Below are 18525 nucleotides of genomic sequence, written 5' to 3'. Positions count from 1 at the left end.
GCAGCCTCAGTAGTTGTGGTGCTTGGGCTTAGTTGCTCCGCGGCATGTGGATCTTCCTGGACCAGGGATCGAACCCACGTCCCCTGCATTGGCAGGCAGATTCTTAACCACTGTGCCACCAGGGAAGTCCCTCATCCGTTGAACTTTAAGTTTCTCAAGAGCTGAGGCTGTATCTGCCTTGCTTTGTATCCTAAGCACAGGGTCATACAGTAGGCTTCTGATGATTTTTTTGTTGAATGAGTGTCCTTGAACTTGGATTCAACTCACGTCACTTCCTTTAAGAAACCTTCCCTTACCATCCCCCTACCACCCCCCCTGCCAACCTGGGTTAGGTGTCTCTTCCCATTGTCATTGTGGTATCCTGTGCATACCTCAGCCATAGCACTCCTCACCCTGTATTAGTACTTTTTTTTTTTTTCTCCTCTGTCCACTAGATACTCAGTTTCTCTAGGTCAGGGACTATGGCTTTCTTTTAGAAATTCATATTTCTAAAAGAAATATGAATTTTATATTCTTTTGAAAATTCGTATTAAACAATTTTAAAGCAATTTTTTAAAACCTAAAAAATAAAACATTGGGCTTCCCTAGTGGTGGGAAGTGGTGGAATCTGGGAAGATTCCACATGCCACAGAGCAGCTAAGCCTGTGCGCCACAACTACTGAGCCTGCGCTCTAGAGCCCGTGAGCCACAACCACTGAGCCCACTGCCACAACTACTGAAGCCCGTGAGCCTAGAGCCTGTGCTCTGCAACAAGAGAAGCCACCGCAACGAGAAGCCCACGCACTGCAACGAAGAGTAGCCCCTGCTCGCTGCAACTAGAGAAAAGCCCGTGCACAGCAACAAAGGCCCAACGCAGCCTAATTAATTAATTAATTAATTAATTAAATTATTGAGAATTCCCTGGCGGTCCAGTGGTTATGACTCGGTGCTTTCACTGCAGTGGCGTGGGTTCAATCCCTGGTCGGGGGACTAAGATCTGGCAAGCTGCGTGGTGCAGGCAAAAAAAAGAAAAAGAAAAAAGAAATAAAATATTACTGTTTTAGCTGAAGCCCTTTATGTAAATCTCCCCACATTTCTTTATTTTTTCACTACACCCTTGTCCCTAATCAATATAATGATTTTTCTGTGTCCATGAGGATATTAAGTTGTCCGAGGAGGACCACCTAATGTCATGAATCCAAGAGTTCATATATGGATGGGTGTGTTCTGTGGGTTCGTTTCTCCATCTCTGCAGGGATATCACCTATCTTGATGAAAAGAGCTTCACAAGAGGTCTGATACACTTGGTTGGCTAGTCCCCCAGTTTGATCTGCCTCAAAATTGCAGAGGTTCTAACCTCTGCATCTCCTGTTCCTGGCTCATTGTAATGCCTAATGAATATTGAATAAATGACAAAATTTTTTTTCTTAGTGTGTCATTTTCAGAATCTCTTAGGAGCTTTGCCATTTATTTCTTTTTAGATAATTTGTATTTAAAAATCAAGCTTCAGAATAAGAATTTACTGACCAGAACACCACTTACTGTTTTGTAAGGTAGGAGGGAGTAAACCCTCTGGCTAAAATAAAGAATATTTTGTTTTGGTTTTTGCAGTAAATTTTCAATGGGTTGTCAAGGAAACTTACTGAGGAGAAGAACTATTTGCTGGTAATAGTGTTTGCTTTGAAGTATGACTACAAAGTAATGCAGCTCTCTTCCTCCAGCTGCAGTGTTATATGTAGTCTTACCTCATATAGTCATGCTTTGAATGTACAAAGCAATAACACTGGCTAGATTTACTCATTAATATTGCACATTTACTGATATTTAGAAATTAAATTATACTCTGTGGTACAAGTTTGCTTTTCTTTGCTTTAGCTTTGAAATGTCCCTTTAAAGGTCTTTCATTTGGACTATAACCTAATTGGATGGCCCTAGTCAGGCTTTGAAGCAAATGCTTAGGTTTAGAATGGCTGGTAAACACTTTGCCAAGAAGTGGGAAATCTCTAGGAAGAAAGACTACATGTTGTTATTTATATAACAAATCAGTGAAGGATTAACCCATTTTTCTACTTTTTCTTCTTGAATCTCCCTTACAGATTAGATAGATATGACTTAAATGCCATTGTCTAGAGAGTCTTTGGAGGACTTTTTAAAAACTTTTTGGCTTGAATTAACAAAGATGGTTATATTTGGGTTTATTTTTCTTTTGATAAGGAATTTTTGAAAATATAAAATTGGCCACAGTTATCGAGGAGAATGGGTATGGCAGTGATCCCCTTTTTCCTTTATGGAAATGATTTAATATAGTAAAACTAAGGGTAACCTGAGAGGCCACTCCTCTGGAGTGTAGACTCTGAAGAAGATAGTGATGACACTGACTACTTTAGCTTTTAAAAAATTACTGTGATCTTAAAACTAGTTTTATTTTATTGAGCTGAAGTTCACATAACATTAACCATTTTAAAATAAGTCCGTGGCATTTAGCAACCACCACTTATGTCTAGTTTCAAAACACTTTTCATCATTCCAAAATAAAACCTGTATCCATTAAGCAGTTACTCCCTATTCTTCCCTTCCTCCAGTCCCTGGCAACCAGCAATCTCCTTTCTGTCTCTATGGATTTACCTATTCTGCATATTTTATATAAGTGGAATTATACAACATGTGACTTTTTGAGTCTGGCTTTCACTTACCGTAATGTTCTCAAGCGTAACATTTATGTTCCTTTTTATGGCTGAAAACTAATCCTTGTATGTATATGCCATGTTTTGTTTATCCATTCATCCATTGTTGGACATTTGAATTATTTCTGCTTTTTGGTTATTGTGAATAATACTTCTAGGAGCATTTGTGTCCAAGTGTTAGGGTACCCGTTTTCAATTCTTTGGGGTATGGCGTATACCTGGGAGTGGAATTGCTAGATCATATGGTAATTTTATGTTTAACTTTTTGAGGAACAGCCTAACTTCCACAGTGCCTAAACTATTTTACATTCCTACCAGCAGTGTATGAAGGTTCCTGTTTCTCTACATTCTTGTCAGTACTTATTATTTAAAAAATTGTAACCATTCTAGTGGGTGTTAAGTGGTATCTCGTGGTGGTTTTACTTTATACTCCTCTAGTGACTAATGGTGTTGATCATCTTTTCATGTGCCTGTTGGCTATTTGTATATCTTGTTTGGAGAAATGCTGTTTGTCATTTTGTCCTTGAGTTGTATGAGTTCTTTATATATTTTGGATACTGGACCCTTATCAGATGATTTGCAAATATTTTCTCCCATTCTGTAGGTTGTCTTTTCACATCCTTGATAATGCCCTTCGATGCACAGAAGATTTTAATTTTGATGAAGTCTAATTTATCAAAAATTTTTTGGTTTTGTTTCTCAGGCTTTTGTTGTCATGTCTAAGAATTTGGCCTATGTTACCAAATCCAGGGTCATTAAGATTTACCCCTGTTTATAGTTTTAGCTCTTACGTTTAGGTTGTTGGTCCACTATGAGTTAATTTTTGTATATGGCATGAAGTAGGAGTCCAACAAAGACTCTTATTTAAAAGCATAATTTCATGAAACCTCCACATTGTACTTTTTAAAAATTAATTATTTGGCCGCACCCTGTGGCTTGCGGGCTCTTAGTTCCTCAGCCAGGGATTGAACCCAGGCCATTGCAGTGAAAGTGCCGAGTCCTAACCACTGGACCGCCAGGGAATTCCCTCACATGGTACTTTTAATATCCCTTGATTAAATATATATACACACCAACCTAAAACTACTGTGGATTTATATTATTTTAAGCTATTCCATGTTCTATTAATCAAAGCAGAGTTTATATATATTTTTTAAAAATAGTGCTTGTAAGTTTAAGACATTATTTTCTCAGTCCATGGGCTATATATTGGTGACTGTATATGGATTCATGGATTTCCTTCTTATATCTTTTTTTTTTTTTCGGTACGCGGGCCTCTCACTGTTGTGGCCTCTCCTGTTGCGGAGCACAGGCTCCGGACGCGCAGGCTCAGCGACCATGGCTCACGGGCACAGCCGCTCCGCGGCGTGTGGGATCCTCCCAGACCGGGGCACGAACCCGTGTCCCCTGCATCGGCAGGCGGACTCTCAACCACTGCGCCACCAGGATGGCCCACCTTCTTATATGTTGTGGTCCCGTCTAAGTCTGCAGATCATAGATTTTGTAGAAGAGCATCAGGAGAATCTATCATGGCAAGAAGAAAAGGGATTAAAGATGAAGAAAAAGGTAGAATTTCCAAGGGCTCATAGTTGCAGAGACCTTAAGTGGGAGAGAGAATACTGGAAGGTAGGTAACTGGAAGTTAGTGGTGGGATCTGTGAGTGCCAGAGAGGAAGGAGTGATTTCTTTCAGGCAACAAAGATGACTGCAGAGTAGAAGTTAAGTGCTGGGGAGTGGAGGGGTGGGTGGGGAATACGGTTTGGAATAGGGCCTGAAGCCCAAAAGACATCATCAGAAAGTGATTGTTTAGGGAGCAATTGAGGATTCCTTTAGTTTTGGAAATAATGCCAACCCAGTGCTACCTCCGAATTAGGAGTAAAGCTAACTTTATTTAACATCTGTCCTAGGGAGGGTTAAGGAAAAGAAACTAAGGAAATTCTAGATTTTATTTCAACCATGACTCCAGTACTGGTTAAGTTTGAATTAGTAACCTATATTCTGTATCAATATTTTGTGTTTGTTTGGTTTCTTTTCATTTCTTTTTTTAAAATTAATTTTATTGCAGTATAGTTGCTTTACAATGTTGTATTAATTTCTGCTGTACAGCAAAGTGACTCAGTTATATATATATTCTTTTTCATATTCTTTTTCATTATGGTTTATCACATGATATTGAATATGGTTCTCTGTGCTATACAGTAGGACCTTGTTGTTTATCCATCCTATATATACTAGTTTTCATCTGCTAGTCCCAAACTCCCAATCCTTCCCTCTGCCACTGCTCCCCCCCACCCTGCCCTTGGCAACCACAAGTCTGTTCTCTGTGTCTGTGAGTCTGTTTCTGTTTCATAGATATGTTCAGTTGTGTCATATTTTAGATTCCACATATAGGTGATATCATACGGTATTTGTCTTTCTTTCTGACTTACTTCGCTAAGTATGATAATCTCTAGGTCCATCCATGTTGCTGCAAATAGCATTATTTCATTCTTTTTTATGGCTGAGTAGTATTCCATTGTATATATATGTACCACCTCTTCTTTATCCATTCATCTGTTGATGGACATTTAGATTGTTTCCTTGTTTTGGCTATTGCAAATAGTGCTGCTGTGAACATAGGGGTGCATGTATCCTTTTGGTTTTGTCTGGGTATATGTCCAGGAGTGGGATTGCTGGATCATATGGCAACACTATTTTTAGTTTTTTGAGGAACCTCCATACTGATTTCCATAGTGGCTGCACCAATTTACATTCCCACCAACAGTTTAAGAGGGTTCCCTTCTCTCCACATCCTCTCCAGCATTATTATTTGTAGACATTTTAATCATGGCCATTAAATGTCATTTCTTGATAAAGTTTCCTAGTAAAGGAATTCCAGTTTTATCTCAGCTGAAAGAATGACGAAAAGAAATCTTTCTAGTCCTCATGTCAGTGAGAGAGTTAGGTTCTCAGCACATACTTAGAGCTTAGGGTGATGTGTAGTATCGGCCTATGGCCATCTAATGGAGCAGGAACTGGGGCACACAGGAGTGAGAACCTTGGAGGGAAAGTTGGGACTGTGGTGCCAACTAGGGCCAAGGCCAGCTCTTCATAGCACTCACAGGCTCATCAGTGACAATCTTTGTTTTTTGTGTTTTTTTGAGTGTCTTTGTCAGCTGTGTGTTCAAAGGGCTTTAGAGAAACGAACAAAGGAGAGGATAGATTGGACAACTGAGTGAGAGTCCGAGGGGGGAACACATAATGGCCACTGGTTCAGATGCCCTTCTGCTTTTACTAGGCAGATTGTCTGCTTTTTCATACAGAAATGAAAGCTACTTTTCAAGAAGTGATTTGGAGAGGTATCAACAAAGAATGGATCTTAGGTATTTTTTTGTGGTGTTTAAACTCTGAATTTGTATGAATGTGTCTTTTTGAGTTTTTAACTACCCATGTGACCTCTGTGACTTTCAGGTGCTACTCGTGAGCAGTAGTCGCCATCCAGACCGATGGATTGTCCCTGGAGGAGGCATGGAGCCCGAGGAGGAGCCAAGTGTGGCAGCAGTCCGTGAAGTCTGTGAGGAGGTGTGCACTGCAAACAAGGGCATGGCTGTACCTTGTCATCATGAACCTGTCATGTCTGTGTAGTTCATTAATTTATCACCACTCACTGAATGAACAGACTCATGATCACAGAAAGAAAGCACTTAACAGTTACCACATGCCTCCTTGATTAAAGGGGCAGTCGGGTTGTGACATGGTGATGTTTATCAGGCACTCTGTGCAAGGGGAGGGCTCATAGTAGTGACCGTATGTGATTATACCAGACAGGCCTTTGTGATTTCCTATGGATCTTTTCCCACACTGTCTCTGTTACCTGTGGCAGAAGATCAAGAATCAAATAGTTCATCAGCCCATAGAAATAAGAGGAGTAAGCAGTATTGGTATTAATGGCTTATTCTCATTAACCTTTGGGTGAGGAGGAGGCAGCCCTTGTTCTCCTATGCTCCTTGGGTCCTGGCAATAGAGCAGTGGCTAAAGCAATACTTCTGTTAGCCAGAAGTTGTTAATGGTGCACCTTGAGAGACAATAGTATCTTCTTTTTTATTTGGGCACATGATATTCAACATATATATATTGAGTTCTTGGGCCATGCCCAGTATATCTTACTAGATACTCTAGAATAAACAGTCAGAAGTCAAATCTCTTGGTTCCCTTACTTCAAGGGCTTACAATTTCGTTGGGGAAACTGAGAAACAAATTGCAATTCAAAACCAGGAGGAAGGAACTAATGTTTCTCCATAGCCTCTTGTGGCAATACCACGCTCTGCTCTGCTTATGCTAATCTCCTTTAGGAGTCCTAACTCAGTGGTGTAAGTTTTACTACCTCCATTTACTTGCCTTGACTACATAGTGCTTTTTAGATCCATTTCCTTGTTCCAGAAGGGACTTAAGACTGATTCTAAGGACATAAAGTAGAGTTTAGAAAAAGTCTAAATTCTGCATTTCTTTTGGGTCAAGCCCTTGCTGAAGTCTTCTTCGACTAATTTTACTTTGGAATACCCAAGGAATTCTTTCCTTGCTCTGAAGTCCTGCAAACTTGTGTTGACTTGTGCCACTCTCATTTTATCATATATCTGTGTATCTATAACTAGATTGTAACCTCTAAGGGCAAAGATTATATTGCCCATTTTAAATCCTCCCTTCTTGTGCCTAGTACACAGCTGGGTGAATAGAAAGTAATTAATACATGCTTCTATGACAGATGGAACATAAAAGTCCTGAAGAAATACCCCAATTGGAAATTATCAGAGTTCTTTCTGGAGGATCTCAAAGGTTTGACTATTCAAATAAGTGTGGTAGGGCCAATTGGTGGACCTAAGCTACATAATTTTGATTTCAATCCAGTTGGCTTCTGTGAGTTCTGAGGCACCTAAGGCAAAAGTGATGTTTGACAGAGTTATTGCGGCTCTGTGGATTCAGACAGGTTGTTGGAAGACCTGAAATAGACTGATGGTTCTAGAATAGAGAGGAAGGAAAAAATTCAGAGACCTTTGGGCAAAACTTGCTGCCTGGTTTAGAAGTTGTGGGTGAAGTGTGACAGCTTTACCTCTGCAGAGCACATTTGGATTTGGCATCTGTCTCAGGAAAACTTATACCCGTTGTTGTTACTATTGTTTCGTTGAGTGCTACAGTCGAATTGTCCTTGGGTTATATAATTGCAACTAAAATGTAGAAAACTAGATGATTGCAATAGGAAGTACGTGAGGGAGTTGAAAAGGATATAGGGTTACCCTTTTGTTTCCTGGAAATTACATACCATCCTTCAGTAGGTAAAAGGGGGAATAAAGTGGAGAATAAAGTGGAGTTGGGACATGAGAAGGTGAACAATGCAGCACAAATAATTAAAGTATACTTTTCATATGGTCAGTATCTTACCTACCTCCTGTCTTAAAGGGAATCCCAAGCTTGAAATTAAACGCTGCCTGCCATTCTCAGCCCTGAAGAATCCTGCCTGACTTTGAGCAGATTTTTTACTCTCCAGTCAAGAGTCATATCATACCCTGTTCTTTATTCCAGCATTATTGAGAGGATAAAGAATAAGGTACCAAATAAACCAAATATTCGTACAAACACTATAAATTAGAGAAATGTGTCATTATAAAGACAAACATTTCCATGGCTTACATCAAAATAAAATGGAGGGGGTGGCTTTTCTAATTCCACGTCTATCAATGGAGAATAAGACTTGAATCAGAGAGGATGTAGGTAGATGTTTTTTATTACCCTTGAAGGGTAGCTTTTGTAAGCAGAAACCACTGTTCAGGGGTTTATTTAGTTTTCAAAATGTTATGACTTTTTAAAAGCACACATTCAAAAACTTTGTTCTTTCCTAATGCTTGCAGATCTGATTGCTATATTTATAAGCATAGGAGATTTTTAAGGGACCTTTGGATAATGTCATTTTTAAGGGGCCTTTGGATAATGCTTAGGCCAGTTCATTGAAGACTTTTAGATGTTTCAAATTACATTTATAAATTTAATTAATTTGATTGCTTTTTAAAGAACGTCAGTTGTCTGACTTTAAAAAAATGAAAACCTTATGAGGCTCTTCAGCAAAAAGTCCTGTGAATGTCATGTATTAAACTTATAAATCAGATGAATCTTAAATATTCCCATAGTATATATAAACTTACTGAGATTTTCAACTTAAAATCACAAGTCAGAAATAAGTTATTCAGTTATACTTTCAAAGTTGAGGTTACCGTCTAATAGGCCAAATTCTTTTAAACATTAGAAAATCATAAAATATGTCTGGTCTCCTTCATCTTTCCTGTTAAATGAGGCCAGGACTCAGGGGTGGCCTGTTAGGAAAGGTCGATCCAGTTCACTGCAGCTCAGTCAAGACTATAACTTCACAAGGCTGACTAGCGGTCATGGAATCCACGTGGGTGGTGATGGGTACTGAGTGAGCCATCTGTAGTATCTGGCATACTAGGCTAACTTTGTGCTTCACCCTGAAGGTCTCTTCCTCCATGCAGTCTTCATGATTCCTCCCTGTAGTCTTCATGATTCCTCGCTGCAGACTTGTTCTCCGTATGTGTTTCCATTGCAGTCTGTACTTCTAGCATCGTATTTATCATGTTTTATTCATATCGCTTGTCTAGTTGTCTTCTGTGCTAGACTTTACACTCTGTGTAGCCAGGTACCATTCTTTCTTGCTCACTGTTGAATCCCCAATGCTTAACACATAACAAGTGCTGAACAAAATAAGTGCTGCAGTTTTTGGCGTGACCGCTAGAGCAGCCACATAAATGCAATTGAGGTAGGCCCTTTTGGGTTGTCAGGAGTAGACATAACATCTACAGGCCCCTCAGTTAATTGAGGGAGAAGAATATGGCAGTATCACAGCAGCTGTCCAGCCAGGCTGTGCAGAACTGGAAACTTAGGTCACAGAGCACAGGCAGGCCTTGCTCGCAGTGGGTGGATGGATGTGGGAACGCACTGTAGCTCAAGAGCCTGGTCACCATACCAGAGGCCCAGCGCCTCTCTTCCACTGTGGAGCGCTGCCTTTCTAATGTCTTCTTAGCCTCCCAGCTTCTGCTTACCACTTTTTTTTTTTAATTTATATTATTTATTTATTTTTGGCTGCGTTGGGTCTTCATTGCTGCAAGCGGGGTTTCTCTAGTTGCAGTGAGCGGGGGCTACTCTTCGTGGCGGTGCACGGGCTTCTCATTGCGGTGGCTTCTCTTGTTGCAGAGCACGGGCTCTAGGTGCGAGGGCCCAGTAGTTGTAGCACGTGGGCTCAGTAGTTGTGGCTCGCGGTCTCTAGAGCGCAGGCTCAGTAGTTGTGGCGCATGGACTTAGTTGCTCCGCGGCATGTGGGGTCTTCCCGGACCAGGGCTCAAACCCATGTCCCCTGCATTGGCAGGCGGATTCTCAACCACTGCGCCACCAGGGAAGTCCCAGCTTACTACTTTTTGTTTGGTGTTTTTCCTCCCTTGTGCATCACTAACCTGTCTGTTGACTCACTCTGTCTGTGTATCTCACATTCAGCCTTCCTGAGAGAGGACTTGATGGGTTTTGCCTACTTACAACCTTCAGAGCTGCCAGGCCACATCAGTTTCTAGCCATTTTGAAGATGTCTGCTTTACCTTTGCATCAGTTGCTGATTTCTTATTCCTCTAACTGAGCTCAGAGTGGCAAGGTCATGTGCTATAAAACATGACAGCCTGGGGCTTCCCTGGTGGCTCAGTGGTTGAGAGTCTGCCAGCCCACGCAGGGGACACGGGTTCGTGCCCCAGTCCGGGAAGATCCGACATGCCGCGGAGCGGCTGGGCCCGTGAGCCATGACCGCTGAGCCTGTGCGTCCGGAGCCTGTGCTCCGCAACGGGAGAGGCCACAACAGTGAGAGGCCCATGTACCGCAAAAAAAACCACAAAAAAACCATGACAGCCTGTGCTTAAGTACTGCCTGCAGCAGCTGTACCAATGGTATGTAGTAAAAAGATATTTAATAACACAGGGAAATATTTGTAGCACATTCCTAAGTGATCAAAGCAGGTTATGAAACAATATTTATGATAGAAAACCATTTAGTGGGGAAGAAATATGTGTGTCTATTTGTACAGAAAGAACAGATAACACTACTTGTACACTTACTATGTGCCAAGCTGTGTTTAAGGGTTTTGCATATGTCGCCTCATTTCCTCACCAGATCCAATAAGGTAGGAACTGTTATTATCTACATTTTACAGGTTGAGATTCAATGAGATCAAGTAATTTGTCCTGGCACACCAGGACAAATTGTGCCCAGCTAAATGTGCTCAAATGCTCAAGGTAAGATTTGAATCCAGAACATCTAGTCTTAGCACCCACACTCCTAATGCCTTGAAAGAACGCCCATCAGATGTTCACAGTGGTTATCTTTGGGTTAGCTCTTAGATTATCAAGTTTTCTACATTGAACATATATTTGTTACTATAAAAATTTTCTGTATAAACGTGAATGGAATGAGGTTATTAAGTAGTTTATCATGGCATTGTCAGTCCTACATACCATAAAACTCAACCTGTTCTGAAGCTTTGTTCAACCCAGCTTAAAACTTTTAGCATATTGGCTGAATCTCAGAAACAGATAAATCTGTAGCACTTGAAACATTACCAGTCACATTTAAAGGGCTGAACTTCCGTGGCAGTCCAGTGGTTAAGACTTCACCTTCCAATGCAGGGGGTACAGTTCTTCCCTAGTCAGGGAGCTAAGATCCCACGTGCCTCTCGGCCAAAAAACCAAAACATAAAACAGAAACAATATTGTAACAAATTCAGTAAAGACTTAAAAAAGGTCCACATCAAAGAAAAAAAAAACCAAAATCTTTAAAGGGCTGAAATATTCCCTTTTGGAAACTAGCTTCCATTTTTTAGCTGCTTCTAGTTAAAGTCCTATTGTAGTGACCCCTCAAAGGGATGAGGCTTTCTCCCAGGACTGACCATGGGCCTTGGTAACAGTGCATCTCTAGCAAAGGCTAGTATGAGCCAGCCATGTGATGCGCCCTCTGTAATAAAAAAGAAAAGCACTTCTTTGTGAGGTTTTCAGAGCTATTCTTTCTTGCTAATTCAATGGGAAAGGTAAAACTGCTGGCTGACAGGGAAGAAGAGACGCTGGATCTGAAACTGTTCTGTCCTCTGTTCAGCTGTTATGTTTCCATTTCTTTCATCCATTCTGACCTCAGCCAAACCAGGAATGTTATCACAAAGATACAGTACATCTGAAAACAGAAACAGGAAAATATTATGTGCAAACTTCAGCTGCATTCTCTTCAAGGATGACAAAGATGGGTACCTTCTGCCTTTAGAGGAATGTAGCCAGTGATAACTGAGAGTGTGGCCAAATGCCAGTTCCTTTTATCTGCTGCCTCATGTCTGGACAAGGTCCATATCCATATCCATTTCTAGCATATAAATTATAAAGATTTTGTAGGCAGCCTGATAATTAACCTGTGACATAGGCCTAGCTTTAAAAAAAAAAAAAAAAGAACTTGTTCTCTGACTTCCTCACTTGTGTCCTAATATCACACTTCTGTGCTGCTCCTTTGTCTCCTACCACCTGTTGCTTTGCCACATAAATTCACCATCATGGAAATTTTTTCAAGTCAGTGATGTCGCCTTAAACTTCCCTGTACCTTGCTGCCCTCCCTCAAGTTTTTGGGGTTTTTTGTTTTGTTTTGGCCTCACCGCGCAGCTCATGGCTTATATTTCCCCGACCAGGGATCGAACCTGCACTGCCTGCAGTGGAAGCATGGTGTCTTAACCATTGGACCGCCAGGGGGGAATTCCGTTAAGTTTTTGATACACTGTCTTATGTAAACATTTCACAGCATGTTTGACTGAATTCACCTTCATTTAAGATAGTTTTTTGAACATCTAGATGCTTTAATATAGTATCAAGGATCTGGTTGCCTTGAGCCCAGAGCTGCTTCCTGATTATCTCTAGCCTTACTAATCTTATTTATGTCAGCCTATCAAGAATTTATTGTAACCCTTCTTGATCTCATTTGTATTTTCAGATAAGACCAGGGAAAATGCCATAGTGAACTTTATTTTTAAAATCTATATCTTCTTATCCCAATTCCTGTACTATGTGTTCCCTGTCCCTGCAAAAAAAAAAAGGTTGTACTCTCTTTTTTATGTAACATAGCAACCAGAAGGCTCCCGTTGGTATCTCAGAACTGTCTCTGACAGGGAAGCAGTGTTTCATGTCTCTTGTTATATGCAAGTAGAACATTTGAAAAGCCTGTGACTACTTGGGAATAATTTGAAATACAGTTTTGTCAGCCTTTTTCTTAGCTCATAGTGTTAGACTCTGTTTGGAGTGGAGAAAAAAGTGAAGGCTCTGGGGCTTCCCTGGTGGCGCAGTGGTTAAGAGTCCGCCTGCCGATGCAGGGGACACAGGTTCGTGCCCCGGTCCGGGAAGATCCCACATGCCACGGAGCGGCTGGGCCCGTGAGCCATGGCCGCTGAGCCTGCGCGTCCGGAGCCTGTGCTCCGCAATGGGAGAGGCCACAACAGTGAGAGGCCCACGTACTGCAAAAAAAAAAAAAAAAAAGTGAAGGCTCTGTGTGACTGTGTTGTATTTTCATCTTTACTTTTTGGCCCAGCCTAAACAGTTATGAATGGAAGATGGGGATAGTGTATCACAGAATTTATTAGGGAAATACGTTAATTTTTTTTTATTTAGAACTTTAACCACAAAATATATATCATAATATATTAAGAATAATTTCAGTCATTTCAACATGATAAATAAAACAGGGGGAAGTAATGTAGACCAGGGGTCTCCAGCTCATAAGCTTGTAGGGAAGCAGTCAGGCAGTTGACGGTGGGTGTAGCTCTGGTAAAGTGGGGAGAGCCTACCCTAGACCAGAGACGGTCCTCTTCAGGCCCAGCCGGTAGTTTTCATGTGGCAGTTAAGACGCAGTGTGACTCTGCTGTTTTAAGAGAAGCATGAAAGCTGGATTTATTTTTTAATATATATATATATTTATAAATTTATTTTATTTTTGGCTGCATTGGGTCTTCGTTGCTACACGCGGGCTTTCTCTACTTGCGGCGAGCGGGGGCCACTCTTTGTTGCAGTGAGCGGGCTTCTCACTGCGGTGGCTTCTCGTTGCGGACCACAGGGTCTAGGCCCATGGGCTTCAGTAGCTGTGGCTCGCGGGCTGTAGAGCGCAGACTCAGTAGTTGTGGCACACGGGCTTAGTTGCTCCGCGGCATGTGGGATCTTCCCGGACCAGGGCTCGAACCCGTGTGCCCTGCATTGGCAGGGGGATTCTTAACCACTGCACCACCAGGGAAGCCCCAAAAACTGGATTCTTATGTGAGATCTCCTGATCTTTCAACATAAGCAACTAATTTTTTATAATTCGTTTTTAAAATGTCAATCAAATAATATACACATAGTAGATTGAAACAACAGCAGTAGTAGTACTAAAAGGCTCATAATGGAAAACAACCAAAAGATGTGTTCTTAATTAGGTGGATGATCTGTTGTGCAGATTTTTACTTTATTTTGAACTGTAAACTGAGAAACTCCAAGCTCTTGGAAGAAGGTAGTTTTATTTTTTAGTCTCCTAAATGATAAATGAAGGCAAATAAAGGTTTTTAACCTTGGGAATACTGCATTGTTTAATAGAAATGTTAATATGAGAAAATATATCCAGATGTAAATTACTGTAAATCAAGAGAGATCACAAACCAACCCCATTTGTTTGTTGAAAAGCAGGCTTTATTTAGATAGCATTTTCTGAATTTCTGTTATTTAATTTTTAATTTTAAAAACCACATGAAAATGAATTATTAATAATGATGTACATGTATGTTATATGCACCTATAGATTTATCTTTAAAATTGATTTAAGGGAATTCCCTGGTGGTCCAGTGATTTGAATTCTATGCTTCCACTGCAGGGGACCCAGGTTCGATACCAGCCAGGGAATTAGAACCCCACAAGCCACGTGCCAAAAAATTAATAATAATAAATTAAAAAAATTTTTTTCAAAAGTAGGCAAAGGATTTTTCTATGGTTGAAATTTTTCAAAATAAAAAGTTCGGAAGAAAATAAGCTTAAACACTTATCATTTGCCACCTACACTCAAAGTCTTCAGGTGGAAACCACGAAATACAACAATGATGGATGCTACTTTCCCCAAGAAAAATTGTGTTTTTATAAGTACTACCATGTCTTTATTTTTACTTGGTAAAAAGATAGATATTTTTAGCTTCTTTGGTCAAAGCATTATAAAATGTAAGAGTCATGTCTCTTAATGCATTATATTTAATTATCTTATCCTGGTAATTTATTCTTTTTTAAGAATTTAATGGGAAATGTGCCTCAGTGGTAAAACATTTCAGGAAAACCTTTGTTCACCTAACATGGGGATACATGTTTGTGTGTGGCAACATGTTTATACACATGTTATACACATTTATACACATGTTATACACATTTCTGCATATACACAGAAATATAGCAAAATATAGCAAAATATAGCAAAATATAGCAAAAGAAGTTAAGAGCTTTTCCTTAGAAAAAGTCATTTTGAATATATAAAATGATCAGGGAAAACATACCATGTCTTAGGTGGAAAACCGCTGGTGTGAGGCCGTTTTATGTTAGAGTACAGATTGAATCCCGCGGATCTCTGGCAAAGGCCCTTAAGTAAATCCGTATTGAATCTCCTGTTTCTGGCAGCTGAGAACTTAGAAAGGGCCTTTCCTCTCAGTTACAGTTCAGGGATGAAAGGAGACCTTGGCATAGACACTGCCTCCAGTGAAGGGCTTGGCTGAGGCAGCTGTGATAATCCCTGTGCTCAGTTTTTGCTCTGTGCTCACATGACCGAGAATGTAATTCAACTCTGGCCCCAGAGCAAGGGAGGCCTCTTTCTCCTTTCAGAGGAGGACTCCTCTCTGCTCCTAGGCTGCCTCGAAATGGTAAATGGCTACTCCTAGGTTACTTCCACGATGACTTCTGGAGTCAACCTTAAAATGATTGAGAATTTTTAGTGACTGTCATTTTGGCTTTTGTAAAAATACTTAATGGATACTCTTGGCTTTATGAAAAGTGTTATTCAAAATGTTATTACATATTTGTGTTACTGACCTTGTTTAAATACACAGGTGCTTTTTTTAAAGTTTATTATTTATTTATTTTATTTTTGGCTGTGTTGGGTCTTCGTTGCTGCGCACGGGGTTTCTTTAGTTGCGGTGAGTGGGGGCTACCCTTCGTTGCAGTACGTGGGCTTCTCATTACAGTGGCCTCTCTTGTTGCGGAGCACAGGCTCTAGGCGCGTGGGCTTCAGTAGTTGTGGCATGTGGGCTCAGTTGTTGTGGTGCATGGGCTTAGTTGCTCCGCGGCATGTGGGATCTTCCTGGACCAGGGATTGAACCCGTGTCCCCTGCATTGGCAGGTGGCACTGCACCACCAGGGAAGTCCTACACAGCTGTTTTTGACTAGGAATTTCCATTAGAGCTATTTGTAAAAATTTTAATATTAAGAATAGAAACAGTATAATCTGAACAGGACTCTTATTCTGAGGGCTTTTAAGTGCTCACTCTAGCATTTAGTGATGCTATTAGTGTAGCCAGTTTGATTACTTAAGTAATTAAGCTGGTGACTACTTCAGCTCACCATTTTTCTGGTTATAAAAGTAATACATGCTCCTAGCAGAATGAAAAGCCAGACAGTGCAAAGATGATGGTATGTTACCATAGTTCCTTGGCTGATTAGTTTTTCTCCAACTATTTAATTAAGAAATTTTACAAACACGTAAGTAATATTTTAAAAGAGTGAAACAAACACTGTATATCTTCTTCTAGGTATAATATCTGTTGACTTGCTGTATATTTGCTTTATCTCTCTGTGTTTATATCCATACCCTTTTTTTGGCCATTCCATTTGAAAATAAGTTGTAGCTATCATGGCACATTACCTCTAAGTTCTGTTCTTTATTTAGCATGCATCTCTTTAGAATAAGGCCAGTCCCCTACATAACTATATACCATTGTCACACCTAAGAAAATTCCATAACATCATCTAATATTTACTCCGTATTCAAATGTCCCCAACTATCATGAAATGTCTATTATATCTGTTTGTTTCCTCACACATTACAATTGGAGGTATGTCGTTTCAGGCTAAATGATATAGATATATTTATACAATAAATAGAACCATAATCTCAGCGTTTTCACACCCTGCTCACTATGATGCTGACTTTTTAAAAGAGTCCAGGATCATTGTCTGATAGAATGTCTCATATTATGGTTTTGTTTGATTGTTTCTTCCAGGTGTCTTTTAACTTATTTCCTTATCCTCTGTACTTCCAGCAACTTAGTCTAGAGCAGTGTCGTCCAGTGGAATATTCTGAAATGATGGAAGTGTTCTATATCTGCGGTGTTCAGTGTGGTAGCCACTAGCCATATATGCCTATTTAAATGAATGAAAATTAAATAAAATTTAAAATTCAGTTCCTTAGTCATACTAGGCATATTTTAAGTTCAGTAGCTACATGTGGATAGTGGCTACCATTTTGAATAGCACACGTCTAGAGGCTTGATTAGATTTAGGGTAAGCATTTTTGACAAGTTGCTGCATAGGTGATGTCAAGTACTTCCTAATACTTAATGTCATGAGGCACATAATGTCAGGTTGCCTTGCCATTCGTGATAAAACGTTTGATCAGGTAATAACTGACAGTCTCTCCATTGTAGAAGTACATTTCTCCTTATGTAGCAAAATTGGTAAGTAATCTGTTGAACAGTTCTTCCAGGCTATATGAATCTCTTGTCTCCCAACAACCCAACATTTTTTTTTTTAATTTATTTATTTTTGGCTGTGTTGAGTCTTTGTTGCTACACGCGCGGGCTCTCTCTAGTTGCAGAGAGCAGGGGCTACTTTTCATGGCGGTGCACCAGCTTCTCATCTCAGAAGCTTCTCTTGTTGCGGAGCACGGGCTCTAGGCACACGGGCTTCAGTAGTTGTGGCACGCAGGTTCAGTAGTTGTGGCTTGCGGGCTCTAGAGCGCAGGCTTAGTAGTTGTGGCACACGGGCTTATGTGGCACATGTTTCTCCGCGGCATGTGGGATCTTCCCGGACCAGAGCTTGAACCCGTGTCCCCTGCATTGGCAGGCGGATTCTTAACCACTGAGCCACCAGGGAAGCCCCCAGCAGTCTTTCAACTAACAGTTTTAGCATCTACTGCTGAACCTTACCAAATCAGATAAAAGAGCAGAGACTGAAGAACAGTGATTTTCTAATTCTTTTTTTTTTTTAAGCTGAAATTCTTCTTTAAAAGAAAGCCCTCTTCCTCCTCCCTCCCCACCCCCCTTTTTCCTTATTTTAAATAACCCCACTGGAGTAATGGATTGGTTGGTTAGGACTCCACACTTCCACTGCAGGGACACGCGTTCAGTCCCTGGTCGGGGAACTGAAATCCCATGTGCTGTGTGGCACGGCCAAAAATATATAAATAAATAAAGTCATTGGAGAGAGAATGGTCATATAAGTAAATAAATAAGTAAATAAATAGCCTTGGGGGAACGAAGTTGGACTGGAAGGAAGCCCCTGGGAAATTTTATCTAAATTTTTTTTAGTTTTTTACAACCCCAGAGTCTGGGCAGAAACGTGAAGAGATCAAGCAGTTGAAAAAGTCAGTATTTAAAGTGCTTAATGGCATAGCCATAATCCCCCAAGGAATTCTAAGGGGATATATTTGGGTTCAGAAAGATCAAAATTAGCATTGCTGAAATTTTGTCCTGTATTGTCTTCTTGGGTGCAAGGAAATGAAAGCAAAGCCATCGCTGGGGGCAGATGACAAAGCTTCAGTTACAT

At 40.5% G+C, this 18525-nt stretch overlaps 1 protein-coding gene across 3 annotated transcripts in view; it reads left to right on the top strand.

Annotated features, from left to right (window-relative positions):
- NUDT3 (nudix hydrolase 3) overlaps positions 1 to 18525 on the top strand; it is a 107281-nt gene that overhangs the window by 48197 nt on the left and 40559 nt on the right. For all 3 annotated transcript variants that reach the window (XM_060162621.1, XM_060162623.1, XM_060162622.1), the window contains one exon: positions 6113 to 6223. In XM_060162621.1, coding sequence (XP_060018604.1) covers positions 6113 to 6223 — 111 coding nt within the window. The remainder of the gene's footprint in view (positions 1 to 6112; positions 6224 to 18525) is intronic.

Source organism: Lagenorhynchus albirostris, chromosome 10 (assembly GCF_949774975.1).
Source record: "Lagenorhynchus albirostris chromosome 10, mLagAlb1.1, whole genome shotgun sequence".
Lineage (NCBI taxonomy): Eukaryota > Metazoa > Chordata > Mammalia > Artiodactyla > Delphinidae > Lagenorhynchus > Lagenorhynchus albirostris.
This window is presented reverse-complemented; position numbering and strand designations above follow the sequence as displayed.